Source organism: Eulemur rufifrons, chromosome 8 (assembly GCF_041146395.1).
Source record: "Eulemur rufifrons isolate Redbay chromosome 8, OSU_ERuf_1, whole genome shotgun sequence".
NCBI classification, from domain to species: Eukaryota; Metazoa; Chordata; class Mammalia; order Primates; family Lemuridae; genus Eulemur; species Eulemur rufifrons.
In genome coordinates, this window is record NC_090990.1 from 103,674,822 (window position 1) to 103,689,146 (window position 14,325).

The following is a 14,325-nucleotide window of genomic DNA, read 5'->3' on the forward strand; positions in this document are numbered from 1 at the left end:
TCTGTCTTTTCTAATCTGAAATAACTAGGAATTGGTGGAGGTGGGGAGTCCTTGGGACAGTGACCATTTGCCACCTGAATGGATGGATTAGGGGATCTGGATGAAGGAAGGAATGAGTCTTCAAATTTCCTCTTCTTTTCTTTCTCTTTCTCTATTAGGCCTCCAGGATATTTCCAGGGACCATAGAAGCCCAGTTCTATTGTTTTCCTTTCTTTATCTCTTTTCAGCCCAGCCCCCCAAAGCATGCCTGACTGATTTAGACACCCTATTTCATTATTTGTGTGGCACCCTGAGCCAGCCCCCATGGGGCAGAAGCTGAGAGATGAGCTTTTCTTTTGAACCCTGGCTCTGTTGCACATGGAGAGGCAGACCTGGGACTGCCCAGTTTACAAAAGAAGCTCTTTTTTTTTTTTGCAGTGTGAGGGAGTGAGGGTAGAAATTCTCAATCAGGAAACTAAGCAAGGCACACATAGAAAGGGAGAGAAAAGCCTGGTGAGTGAAATGCTTCTAAAAGAGGGGGAGATGGGATGGGGAGTTGGGGTGCTATCTTGATAAAATGCCCCTTTATAGTAAAAGGACCTAGACTGTGAAAAGAGCCCTTCTTCATGTCTAGCCGAGTCTGTCTTTTTCCCCACCCAGCCTTACTCCCCAGACTGACTTTGCCCTTTCTGGGGATGACTGAAGTGCCCAGCAGGAGGAGCCAAACTCACAGCAGGGACCTAATATGGGGAGCCTAGTTGTTGAGAGGTAGGAGAGGAGGACCCAAGGAGAAATCACTAGAAGAGACTGACCTTTAGGCCCATGAGCAGGACCTAAAAGGAACTGTCGCTTTTTCCATCCACCTGCCCCCACCTACCTCCCTCCATCTGCTTTTTCTGTCTCCTTGATTGTTCTCTCATTAATGCAAAGTGTGCTCATCCTTGTCCCATCCCCTGCATGTGCATCACCTTGTAAGAGGTTGTGGGATGGATAGGGGAATACCGTGGAAATCAACAGAAGTAATTGAAGAGCACCTTCCTTCTTTGAAAGCGGAAATATTAACTTGGAACTCCCTTCCCTAGCCTTTTGGGCTTTGGCAGAGCCCCTTGGCAGAGTTCCAGCTCAAGGATCCAGATGGGGAGAGGGATAACCCTGTTGTTGAGATGGGTGAAACACTTCAATTGTAAGCAGCTATTCTCTCTGGGGCCCTGGCGGACCTCTCCAGATGTTGTCCCTCTACCCATTCGGAAGGCTTGGGACAGTCCTTACGGGAACTCAAGTCCAAGAGAAAAGGGGTACATCCCACTTACCTGGACTCATGGCCCCCCTTACCCTCAAGATAGCCTATGGAGAAGGAATATGCTGGCTGTTCTCAATTCAAACTGCAAGGGATGGGGTGGAATCTCCTACTAGGGCCAAAAGGTCACTCCTTTCCTGGAGTTCTCTAGACACTAGGGCCTCTGGCCTGATTGGCCAGGAGTAATTGAGTGGGTGGACCAATTTTTTTCTATGGTTTCTTCATCATCTTTTGTTTTATCCCAATCCCCTGTAGCCTATTCGACTGGCTCCTGAGCGGGAATTCATCAAATCTCTGATGGCGATCGGCAAGCGGCTCGCCACACTCCCCACCAAAGAGCAGAAAACACAGCGGCTCATCTCAGAGCTCTCCCTGCTCAACCATAAGCTCCCTGCCCGGGTTTGGCTGCCCACTGCTGGCTTTGACCACCACGTGGTCCGCGTACCCCACACACAGGCTGTTGTCCTCAACTCTAAGGACAAGGTAGGTGCGCTCTGGCCCAAACCCTACCCCTGAGATGACTCTACTGCCATGATTGTCCAGGGTTTGTGTGTATGCCCACGAATGCCTCCACCAAAGTCCTGTACTTCCTTCATAGTTCATGATCCATGTGTCAACCATGACTCTATCTCAGTGTTATTATGATTTTTTTTTTGTTTTGTTTTATTATTTTTTTATTACTTTTTTATTTTTTTTTGCAGCCACACCATTATTGTGATTTTGAGAGCCCTCGTGTCCTCCTTCTTGGGCTTTGGTTTTTTTTGAGATGGGTTTTAACTATGTTGCCCAGGCTTGTCTCGAACTCCTGGGTTCAAGTGATCCTCACACCCTCCTGAGAAGCTGGGATGACAGGCATAAGCCACTGCACCCAGTATGAGCTTTGTTTTTCTGCACCAAAGCCAAAGAAGCCTAATCTTTTCAGCTTGCCTGCTGTATCTTAGGAGAATTGCTCTCCACCTCCTCCTTATAGTCATTTTGGTAGCTCTTCCCCAGTCCTTCCGTAACTCTTAGGATTTCCAGGTACAGCAGCCATGAAGGTAGAGAAATATTTTGTTTTTAAGACCTTTTCTGATCATAATGGGCAGACAGAAGGAGACAAAGATGCCCAATTCACACTGGAGAGAATTAGCTGAATTTGTCTGCCGGTTGGAATGAGTACTCATGGTTCAGGTTCTTCTTCCAGAGGAAGTATTAAAGATTAGGGCCGGGCGCGGTGGCTCACGCCTGTAATCCTAGCACTCTGGGAGGCCGAGGTGGGCGGATCGTTTGAGCTCAGGAGTTCGAGACCAGCCTGAGCAAGAGCGAGACCCCACCTCTACTAAAAATAGAAAGAAATTATATGGACAGCTAAAAATATATATAGAAAAAATTAGCCGGGCATGGTGGCACATGCCTGTAGTCCCAGCTACTCGGGAGGCTGAGGCAGGAGGATCGCTTGAGCTCAGGAGTTTGAGGTTGCTGTGAGCTAGGCTGACGCCACGGCACTCACTCTAGCCTGGGCAACAGAGTGAGACTCTGTCTCAAAAAAAAAAAAAAAAGATTAGAATCCTCCTTGGGAAAGTGCCCGGCTTTGTCCCAGTCTTTTTGTCCACTTTAGCTCCCTGGGCCCTGTGTTTAGGACAAGCCCACAGAGGCTTCTAGTCCTCTCTTACAGGCTATAATTGATAGGCTGGAGTGGTTTTTTCCAAGTGCATCATCGATACATTTTGAAACTCAGCTGAAACATTTTGAAAACTTGTGTACTTTCTCACCCAGATTCTTTTTGTTGATGGTCATAGGACACATGCCTGCCCCATGTATGCTGTTCACAGTATTGGGCTGATGGGTGAAGGCTAGAGCTAGGAGTAGGCAGCAAGAAGAACTGTGTTGATAGAGTTGAGATTTGTGGTGGAGGTAAGTTGCAAATACTGTTCTCACTCCCCCGCCAGGCTCCCTACCTGATCTATGTGGAAGTCCTTGAATGTGAAAACTTCGACACCACCAGTGTCCCTGCCCGGATCCCTGAGAACCGAATTCGGAGTACACGGTCCGTAGAGAACTTGCCCGAATGTGGTATAACCCATGAGCAGCGGGCTGGCAGCTTCAGCACTGTGCCCAACTATGACAATGATGATGAGGCCTGGTCGGTGGATGACATAGGCGAGCTGCAAGTGGAGGTGAGGGAGCTCCAAGGAGGTAATACTAGGGCACAGCACTTATTCCCCAGGAGCTTCCAGTATATCTGAAACAAGACAACATACCCCAAGGCAGAATGAGGCAAGTACCCAAATGAGTGATGCAGGTGGTGAGGGGTATATAAGAGGGAAAGGCTCTGAACTTCTTCAGTCTAGAATAGATTCAGGAGAAGCTTGTACTCCTGCAGAAGGAATTCAAATTAAATGTAAAGAGGAGATTCCAAGCCTGGGGGAATAAGGGAAATTTGATGAAAATATTTACTAAACATCCATTGTATAAAGTTGTCTTAAGATAGCAGAGAATGATAAGTCATACATTCATTCATTCAAGAAATATTTATTGAGGATCTTCTGTGTGACAGAGCTGAGTGCTGTGTGCTAGTGAACAAGACTTGGCCCTTGCCTTCAAGGAATTTATGACTTAGTAGGAGAGATAACAAGGCCAATAAGCAAGTAGTTATAGTATGGTGTGATCCAGGTTGTGGTGGAGAGGATGGGACATGATAGGAGCACCTGAGGGTGGGGGTAGCACTCACTCCAGATTTGTTGTGAGCGTCATAAACGATTTCCTGGAGGAAGTAATCTCAGCTGAGGCCTGAAGCGTGGGTAAGAATTAGCTGGACAAAGAATATTCTGGGCAGAGGAAATAGCATGTGCAAAGACCAGAAGATAAGAAGGAGCTTGGCCTATTACAGGAACTGAAAGAAATTGTGGCTGGCTGTGATGTACCGGTGTGAGGTGAGAAGTAGTGAAGAATGAGACTGGAGAGGTTGGCATGTGCCAGACTGTAGGAGGGGCCCTGTAAGCTAGGAAAGAAACTTGAACCTTACTCTGGGGTCAGGAGGAGCCCCAGAGCAGGATCTTATGTAGGGCCATTAACGTCGCCAGATTTCACTTTGTGAAAAGACAGTATCTCTGTCTCAAGTCTACAGTCCAATTGGGCAGATTAGACACAGACATTTAAGAAAAAAAAAAAATTGAGATATACAAGGCAGTGTGCATTAGGTGACAAATGGAGTTGAGGAGAAATGCTCTGGTATAAAGGAAGGAGAGAAGGGACTTGATATGGGCCTTGGGGTCTGATAGAATATTCCATAATTAGAGATGGGGAGGTAAGAGTCAATGACTTAGATTGAAGAAATCGTCAGAGGAATCTAGTCTGAAAAGGGTCTGCATAGCACCCTAGCAGAGAATGGATCCCTAGCCTTGGGGGCAGGGTGGGGTATGAGGCTGAAAGTTCAGGCTTCCGTGATGGTCATGGCAGTGGTTTGCAAACTTTAGTGCATTGGGAGTCTTCTGGAGAACTTGTTAAAAATTCGGAGTTTCAAATCCCATTCCCAGTGATTCTAATTCAGATCGATAGTGGGGCCTGGGGATCTGCATTCTAGCAAGCATCCCAGGTAATTCACACTTTGAGAAACACTGCAGTAGGCAGGGTCTTTGTGAGTGCTAAGCAGTTTGGGGTCCAAGTGATCAGGATGGTGTATAACCAGGGAGGCTTTTTGGAGAAGAGTTTAGAAGAGGGGTGGAGGTAGGATGAACATGCCATGGTGATGGCAAACAGGCAGGAGGTGGGAGAAAGGAGACCTGTGCATAGCACTTCTGACGAGTGCTCCCCTGCTCTCCCCAGCTCCCTGAAGTGCACACCAACAGCTGTGACAACATCTCTCAGTTCTCCGTGGACAGCATCACCAGCCAAGAGAGCAAAGAGCCTGTGTTTATTGCAGCGGGGGACATCCGGTATGGCCAGATTACGTTGCCCCTCATACTTCAACCCTCTTTCAGGCACTGATTATCTTTTTGTCCCCTTCTTCTCTGTCTTAATCACCTGTTGTCAGCCTGTGTCTTTTCCTTTTCTTTCCTTATTCCATCCTTGTCCTGAAGCCACCAAACTTGAGGCAGTGAAGGTGTAGGTTGAGAAATTACCTGGGCTACTACAGAAGGAAATTAAATTTTAAAAGGACTCCAAAAGGATGAAAGCACCAGAGGAAGGAATTTGAGCAGTGTTTCTCAAAGTGGGGTCTCAAATTGACGTGTGTCAGAATCAAGGGTGAAGAAGGAGGCCTTGTTGAAAGTGCAGATTCTGGAGTCAGACCTCATTCTGAATCAATCTTGGTAGAGGAATAGGGAGGCCTTGGTAATCTGCAATTTTACATGATTACAAACCACCAGGTTAGCAAAAGATTTCCTTCCATGAGTCTTTCTCAGTCTGGGTTCCTATCTCTGTGTGTCCAGAATCCGGGAAACAGTACAGGAAATGCCAGCATAGACAGGGACATGAGACTCTGGGGTAGTAGCTCCTCCAAGCAAATGATGTATTTTCTTCCTGCTAGACGGCGCCTTTCGGAACAGCTGGCTCACACCCCCACAGCCTTCAAACGGGACCCAGAAGACCCTTCTGCAGTTGCTCTCAAAGAGCCCTGGCAGGAGAAAGTGCGGTGAGTTGGGTGGGGGGGTGGTCTCTCTACCCCTCTTGTAGCTCGGAGGCAATTGCAGGTGCTCACTGCACCATCTTTATTATCCATTAGCCTCCAAAAAGTCTGTCAGGCTCCCAGGCAGTCTGAGTCCTTGTCTTATGGGGCGTTTGCTTTGGATTTTTGGTAGAAGCCATATCTCTGGCTTCACCCTGGCCTCGCCCTTTGACACCCTTTTCTTCTCTCTTCACAGGCGGATCAGAGAGGGCTCCCCCTATGGCCATCTCCCCAATTGGCGGCTCCTGTCAGTCATTGTCAAATGTGGGGATGACCTTAGGCAAGAGCTGCTGGCCTTCCAGGTGTTAAAGCAACTGCAGGTAAGAGAAGGGAAAGAGAAAGGAAGGGAACTCAGCCCAACTCCAGCACACCTGAGATGACCACATAGGTTGTTCTGCAGGGAGCTCTGCTGGGGACCAGCTTCCTACCCAGCTCTTAATTGGAGGTAGATTAAACTGAAGCTGGTATTCCTTTCCCCTGGGAAGCACAGCCACAGAAACAGTGGCCTCTTTTGGCCCTTTTGTGAACTGCACCTGTCCTGTTCTCCAAACTCTCCAAACTCTAGTTTGGATCACTGAACTTCAGGGCACTGGGTTTGTTTAGATCAGAACTTCCCAAATGGTCTGCAGTGGGTGGGTTGTAGTGTGCTGAGATATTGATCCCCTGAGCCCCTGGGTTGGTCGCCTGCAAGCAGTTTTACTTGTTTAATCCAGTTCTTTATACTGTATACATATTTTCATTTTCTAAAGAAGCTTTCTCTGGACCTCAGTCCTTTTTCTTTGAACTTATAATAATACCTCCCATTCTCTCTGCTTGTGAAGTGACAATAAGGTTTCCTGCTCTCCCTGCCTTTCTTGGACTTTCTACCTACATGATACTTTTTCCCACATACATCGGAGTGTAGTTTCTTGACTTTGTCAGGACTTGGACTTCCTTTCAGAACTTATTGGTTCTCAGCAGGATCAGGGAATCTTATTCATTTGATGTGATGGCTTAAGAATCCAATGCCGCCAAGGAGAGGGGTTGGGGAAAATGGGGAGTTTTAGCCGCCTCCTCTAGTTTGGAGAAAGATGACAGCCCCAATACTTCCATGTCTCCTCACAGTCCATTTGGGAACAGGAGCGAGTACCCCTCTGGATCAAGCCATACAAGATCCTTGTGATTTCGGCTGATAGTGGCATGATTGAACCAGTGGTCAACGCTGTGTCCATCCACCAGGTGAAGAAACAGTCACAGCTCTCCTTGCTCGATTACTTCCTACAGGAGCATGGCAGTTACACCACTGAGGCATTCCTCAGTGCCCAGCGCAATTTTGTGCAAAGTTGCGCTGGTTACTGCTTGGTCTGCTACCTGCTGCAAGTCAAGGACAGGTGGGTGTCTCCTGCCTCTCATCCTAACCTCTCTCTGGCATTCCCTTTATCACTTTATGTGTAGTTCTCAGTTGCTTATTACCAGCTTCCATTGCCAAGATGTAATGATGAAACAAACAACATATTTTAAGGAGAGACAGATGTGTTCACATGACATTAAGCCAAAGAGACATACTGACCAGTGCTAGGGTAAAAGGGCAAAGAAATGAAGGATTAATGGGAGGAGTAAGGGTTTGAGTGAACATGGTATTAAAGGACAAGGGAAAATGAAGACAGAAAAAGCTGAGGGAGGTGTGTCCCAGGTAGAGGAAATAATTCAATGTGATTAGGGCTCCGGCGGCACTGCAGGCAGGCGAGTAGTAGGCAGTGACATGAGACAGGTAAATTGAGGCCAGGTTAAGAAAGGCCTTCATTGTGAAGCTGAATAGTTTTATTTTGCAGGCAGAGGAATGACATGATCCAGTCTATTTAGTAAATAAATGCCCTATGGCATGTGCATGAGGGCAGATATAACTGGGCCTTTGGCAACAGTAAGAGGTAATGGGGTGCTGAGGGTGGTGTCCGAGAACAGGAAGGAGAAGATGGGTATGAGAGACATGGTGGAGATAAAGCTGAATCTCCCAGCCATGAACTCTCCTTACTTCTTTTTTTATTTATTTATTTATTTATTTATTTATTTTTTTTGAGACAGAGTCTCACTCTGTTGCCCAGGCTAGAGTGAGTGCCGTGGCATCAGCCTAGCTCACAGCAACCTCAAACTCCTGAGCTCAAGCGATCCTCCTGTCTCAGCCTCCCGAGTAGCTGGGACTACAGGCATGCACCACCATGCCCGGCTAATTTTTTTTTCTATAGTTTTAGCTGTCCATATAATTTCTTTCTATTTTTAGTAGAGATGGGGTCTCGCTCTTGCTCAGGCTGGTCTCGAACTCCTGAGCTCAAACGATCCGCCCACCTCGGCCTCCCAGAGTGCTAGGATTACAGGCGTGAGCCACCGCGCCCGGCCTCTCCTTACTTCTTATTCCAACATATGATTTCCACAACTTTTAACTATCTGTTGTTTTGCCCAGAGCTGTCATTTCTTGCAAGATCACATGACGTTTTTGTGACCTGACTACACCTGACTAATAGGTGAACCACATATTGTACACAGATAATTACACCACCTAGCCCTGCCTTCTAAGAGTATTCTCCAGAGAGTGACTCGGGGCCTGTGCTTTGAATGCTCCTGTGGGTTTCACCTCTCCCTGGGCACAGGGCAGCTTTCCTGTGAAGGCAGAAATGCAGTGCCCTGTACTGTCAGGGCTCCCAGTAGCATGGTGGCCCATTAGGATCTCGCTAATGGAGCAGCTGTCAGAAATCTAGCATCCATTAAGTGCCTGCTGTGGGCTGATATTCTTACAGTTAAACCAGATGAAAACTCTGTCACACAAGTGTTTCCTCATGAGGGAAATAAAGGTCAGGTAGCTTTTGGAACCTGTGCTCATTCCACCCTGTCAGTCCCACAAATGAACCCAGCATAGGCTCTGCATTTGAGGGCTGCAGGGGAATGTAATTATTAATGAGGAATTTGGTTGCAAGCTTTAGACTGTCTCTAAATTGCCAGGATCTTTTTCTTTTCTTTTTTTCTTTTTAAGAGACACTGTCTTGCCCTATTGCTCAGGCTTGAGTGCAGTGGCATGATCATAGCTCGCTGTAATCTTGAACTCCTAGGCTCAAGTAATCCTCCTGCCTCAGTCTCCCAAGTAGCTAGGACCACAGGCACATGCCACTATGCTTGGCTAATTTTTTTTTTTTTTAATTTCAATATATTTAGGGGGAACAAGTGTTTTTTGTTACATGTATGAATTATATAGTGGTGAAATCAGAGCTTTTAATGTACTCGTTGCTCAAATAGTATATACCATACCCGATAGGTAATTTTTGATCTCTCATCCTCTGCCTTTTTAAAATTTTTTATAGAGACAAGGTCTCACTGTGTTGCCCAAACTATGTTTAACTCCTGGCCTCAAGCCAGAATTTTTTTTTTTTTTTTTTTTGAGGTAGAGTCCTGCTCTGTCACCCTGGCTAGAGTGCCATGGCATCAGCCTAGCTCACAGCAACCTCAAACTCCTGGATTTAAGCAATCCTCCTATCTCAGCCTCCCAAGTAGCTGGAACTACAGGCATGTGCCGCCATGCCCGGCTAATTTTTTCTATTTTTAGTAGAGACGGGGTCTCGATCTTGCTCAGGCTGGTCTTGAACTCCTGACCTCAAGCAATAATCCCACCTCAGCCTCCCAGAGTGCTAGGATTACAGGCGTGAGCCACCACACCTGGCCCAGAATTTTTTTTTACAGCTAGAATCTCATGCTATCATCCAGGCTGGAGTGCAGGGGCACCATCGTAGCTCACTGTAGCCTCGAACTCCTGGGCTCAAGTGATCATCTGCCTTAGCCTCCCAGGTAGCTACAACTACAGGTGTGAGCCACTACACCAAGCCTAAGGTGTCAGGACTTTGAACCTAGGGCCCAGAGAGCCTAGAGCTCAGCACCAGGATTGAATAGATGGGTGGCAGGGAAGCTGGCACTAGTCAGGCCCCAGGGCTTTTCTTTAGAAAACTAGTATGTTTGGAAGATGAGGAGTCCACTTGCTCAAGGCTTCTTGGGTGTGGCTCTGGGTCATGGTCCTCAAATTTGGCTCAGAATAAATCTCTTTATATTATTAAAATAATAATAATATGTTTGGAAGATGAGAGTCCATCTTTAAAGAAAAGAGGGCAGGTAGCTGGTAAACCATTCATAATAACTCAAAAAAGAATAGATGTAGTCAAGCCATGAATGGAATCACCCACTGGAACAAAGTGGCAACAGTGAATGGGTCCCAAACAGCTTTCTAGCTGGAGCTAACTCCAGTAGTTAGGAAAGGAAAGGAAACTGCTCCTCACTAGCGTTGGGACTTGGGCAAGTAAGTTACGTCCTTTCGGGGCCTCTGTTTCCTCACCTGTAAGAGGTTGGATTAGGACATCTCTCAGAAACTTTCTGGTTCTTAAGGTTGTACTAAATCTTAAGATTGTTGCTAAATCCTTAGTGTTTTCCCAGAGGGGGAAGGACTCAGATGGACTCAGTTCTCCCTTTGCCCTTCTCTTTTGGCGGGTCAGACCATCCCCAGAGAAGGTGGCCCTCAGACCATGATCTCTAAGCCTAACAAAGCCTTCATTGACACTGAGGAGGTTGGTTATGCTGAATAGGCCAGGCCTCACATGCTTAGCATGTTAATTGTTCCTTCATCTACTGGCCATTCATGTGGGAATCACAAAGACCTGGGCCTTATCTTCCTTTAACTCTTCTACAGCTGCCCTGTAGTAGTACTATCTCCTGAGATATTTTACACAAGCGATTTTTTTTTTTTTTTTTGAGACAGGGTCTCTCTTTGTCACCCAGGCTAGAGTGCAGTGGCCTCATCATAGCTCACAGCAACCTCAAACTCCTGGGCTCAAGTGATCCTCCTGCCTCAGCCTCCTGAGTAGCTGGGACTACAGGCGTGTGCCATGATGCCCAGCTAATTTTTCTACTTTTTGTAGAAACGAGGTCTCACTCTTGCTCTGGCTGGTCTCAAACTCCTGAGCTCAAACAATCCTCCTGCTACTGCCTCCCAAAGTGCTGAGATTACAGGGGTGAGGCACCGCGCCTAGCCTACACAGTGATTTAAAACTTACCCCCTGAAACCCCCACACTGTTTTACATTACAGCTCCACTCAGCCTGCTTGCCTCTGTTGCTCCCTTCTGGTGCTGCTTCTGCTCTGCAGTAGGCTGACAAATAAAACACTGGTAAATAGGTCCGGAATGGAGGCTTCCCTCTGAGCAAAGTGCTTGGGTTCCTTCCCTTGCTTCTGGATTCTCTACTTCATTGGGATCCTTCTGGGTGCTGTAAGTGCAACTTCTGGGACATTGGAATAATCTTACGCTATTCTTATTAAATTGTTAATAGCAATTCTAGACCCGACAGCCTTTGTTAGCAGTTTACTTTTCCAACTTCCTTTCCTTCCACTGCTAGCTTTAGGTCCTAGGAGACTGGACCCAGAGTTATAGGCAGAGGAAACCTGGCAGGAGACTCCCCCATGATGTCATGTGGCCAATGTATTGTGGCTTGAGCTTCCAGCCTGTCAGACTGACTACTGCCTCTTCCTCTGCTCTCCTTCCCCTCCTCAGACACAATGGGAACATCCTTTTGGACGCAGAAGGCCACATCATCCACATCGACTTTGGCTTCATCCTGTCCAGCTCACCCCGAAACCTGGGCTTTGAGACGTCAGCCTTTAAGCTGACCACAGAGTTTGTGGATGTGAGTCAGGAAGGAGAGGTGCCTCTGGGGTCACTGTGTTCTTTCTCTGTCATGAGAGGGGAAGCTGATGGCTCCCCACAAATTAGGGTGAGGCAGGATTTCCTGGGAGCTTCCTGCCTGATTAGGGAGTAGGGCAACAACAGAGTTTGGCACGATTGCCCCAAGAGAGGAGGTGGGGGTGTTCTGGTAGGCCTGTTAGTCCACTTGTGCACACAACTGTCTCCTCCCTTCCCAGGTGATGGGTGGCCTGGATGGTGACATGTTCAACTACTATAAGATGCTCATGCTGCAAGGGCTGATCGCGGCTCGCAAACACATGGACAAGGTGGTGCAGATCGTGGAGATCATGCAGCAAGGTGGGGCTGGGGAGAGGCCAGGTGTCCACAGTGCTTCAGGATTCCCACTTAGGTTAGGGCCCTGGAGCATAGCACTTCTGAAAAATTGATTCCACCTTAGGACTTGGGTTGGGTGAGCCAGTTCCCAGAGGGTTTCCAGCTCTGATCCAGTGCCTTGTTTCTCCTTCAGAACATTCCTCCTGACCTTGGCAGGGCTAGGTCCAGGGGGTGGGGGAAGGGGCAGCAGAAACTACCTCCTAGGCATCCTCAGGGAGAGAACAATCCCATTTACAGCCTCCTGGTCCCTCTTACCTCCCCACCCCTTGTCCAGCTCTAAGTTTTTCAGTTTCCTCCTTCCATTTGTCCTCCCTGTTCCACTGTGACCTCTGATTGCCCTGTCCTCGGCCACCCTTCCCTTTCCCACTACTCACCCCTCCTGCTCTAACTGGGAAGTATTTCCTCTGTCTCTCATCTTTATCTTCTTTCATTTTGCTTTTTCCTCATTGCCTGACCATCTACAGTCTTTGGCCCAGAACCCCCTCCTGTCCCCATCCCCCTCCCCAAGGCCCCAGGTGTACACCAGGTCTGAGCTGCCAGTCTCCTCCTCCCCATCCCTGCCCCTACCCTACAGGTTGTCGTCGTTGCTCAGGAGCATCCCCGTCTGGCCCCGTGATGACGGTGGCCCAGGTCATCTGTGAGTGTCAGACGTAGCATAGGCAGAGGCTGCAACCAGATAAGTGCCCAGCTCAGGGCCCATTCCCAAGAGCCTCTTCCCAGGCTGCCCTCTGGGTTCTAAGATTCTGCCCCCTTACCCCTTACTTGGGGAGATGTGTTGGTCCTCTTCCCCCTCTGCCCATATGCCCTCGCCTACAGAGGGGCTGAGGAGCATGGGATGATGAGGAGCTCGAGTCAGGGCCTTGTGCCATTTCCTTCCTTCCGCCCAAGCAGAACTGCATCCACGCCGTCAGGGATCTCTGAGGTGGGAGGGAAGGGGCACTTCAGATACCCCTGGCTCCGTATTTGCTGTGGCTATTGCTACTGCCCGCCTCCTATCCATCCATGACCCTCAATCCCCACTGCTTCCCCCAGGTTCTCAGCTTCCTTGCTTCCATGGCTCCAGCACCATTCGCAACCTCAAAGAGAGGTTCCACATGAGCATGACCGAGGAGCAGCTGCAGCTGCTGGTGGAGCAGATGGTGGACGGCAGCATGCGGTCCATCACCACCAAGCTCTACGATGGCTTCCAGTACCTCACCAACGGCATCATGTGATACCCTCCTTCTCAGGCCCAGGGGTGGTGGGGGATCCAGGGGACCCTCCTGGAGGGGCCCTTGTCTGAGAAACCCCAAACCAGGAAACCACCTACCCAACCATCCACACAAGGGAAATGGAAGGCAAGAAATACAAAGGATCATGTGGTAAGCGCGAGAGCTTGCCGGGGGGTGGGAGAGCCAGCTATGGGGTCCAGACTTGCTGGGGCTCCCCTGCCCTCAGGCTCTGTGTCAGTATTACCACCTGACAGACTCCAGGACTCACTGCCCTCCGGAGAACAGAGGTGATGAATGTGAGGGACGCCAGGGCCTTCCTTCTCGCCAGGATCTGAGAGGTTCTCCATAGGCCATCCTCTTCGTCCGTTCTGGGTCCCAGGAAGGTGGGAGAGTAGGTTCTTGGCACTTAGGACTCAATCCTGTGGTTGGCCTTTGGCCAGGCTGCTGCCCAGCTCTACCCCTCCCAGGAACTGGCCCCAAGCCCAGGTTCCCCCTGATAGGTGGGCTCTGAACGTGCTGAGGTTCCCCACCTCAGGGGCGAGGAAGGGAATTACCACAACCCCTCCCGTGTATTGAGGGTACTGGCCTAGCTGTGGGGAATTCTTTACCCTGCTCCCTTCCCCACACCCAGGGAAATAGCTCTCAATTTTTTATTTTTAATTTTTGTTTGAAATAAAGTCCTTAGTTAGCCATCTGTGTCATTTCCAAATTGGTTTTTTTGGCGGTGGGGGAAGGGAGGGGTTGGGTGATGAGGAGTAAACAGACACCTCAGTGTCCAAGATACAGAAAGAAGGCAGCACACAGAAGGGAGGAGGAAGACTGCCTTTCCCCTGCCTGTCTTGGTCAACACCACCTCTTCCCCGGGAAGTTTTTTTTTTTTTTTATCACCATATCAAATTTATTATTCCAATGGCACTAATACAGCTGGACGTGCTCATGATCACACCGCACAGGACTTCCTGCCTTCTAGAAATTACCTACCCGCTTGTTCCTTTCCCCTTTCCAGAGAAAAAAGCCACTACGGGCTGTTAACCCAAATAAACCTCTTAATGCGTTCATTTAAAAATTTTTTTGGACATCTGAGTTTCCCTCTGAAGAAATGGAAAAAAAGT

The 14,325-nt window shown here is 48.4% G+C and overlaps 1 protein-coding gene across 4 annotated transcripts in view; it reads left to right on the plus strand.

The window, feature by feature from the left end:
- Positions 1-14,030, plus strand: part of PI4KB (phosphatidylinositol 4-kinase beta) — a 28,943-nt gene extending 14,913 nt beyond the window's left edge. For 2 of the 4 annotated variants that reach the window (XM_069480597.1, XM_069480598.1), the window contains 9 exons: positions 1,532-1,759; positions 3,205-3,432; positions 5,081-5,190; positions 5,784-5,888; positions 6,118-6,241; positions 7,026-7,291; positions 11,478-11,610; positions 11,846-11,966; positions 13,035-14,030. In XM_069480597.1, the coding sequence (XP_069336698.1) occupies positions 1,532-1,759; positions 3,205-3,432; positions 5,081-5,190; positions 5,784-5,888; positions 6,118-6,241; positions 7,026-7,291; positions 11,478-11,610; positions 11,846-11,966; positions 13,035-13,216 (1,497 nt within the window). In that variant the 3' untranslated portion in view covers positions 13,217-14,030. Of the gene's footprint in view, positions 1-480; positions 1,163-1,531; positions 1,760-3,204; positions 3,433-5,080; positions 5,191-5,783; positions 5,889-6,117; positions 6,242-7,025; positions 7,292-11,477; positions 11,611-11,845; positions 11,967-12,576; positions 12,640-13,034 lie in introns of those variants that run through there. The other 2 variants (XM_069480596.1, XM_069480599.1) reach the window with 2 other exon arrangements.
- The last annotated feature ends 295 nt before the right edge of the window (positions 14,031-14,325 follow it).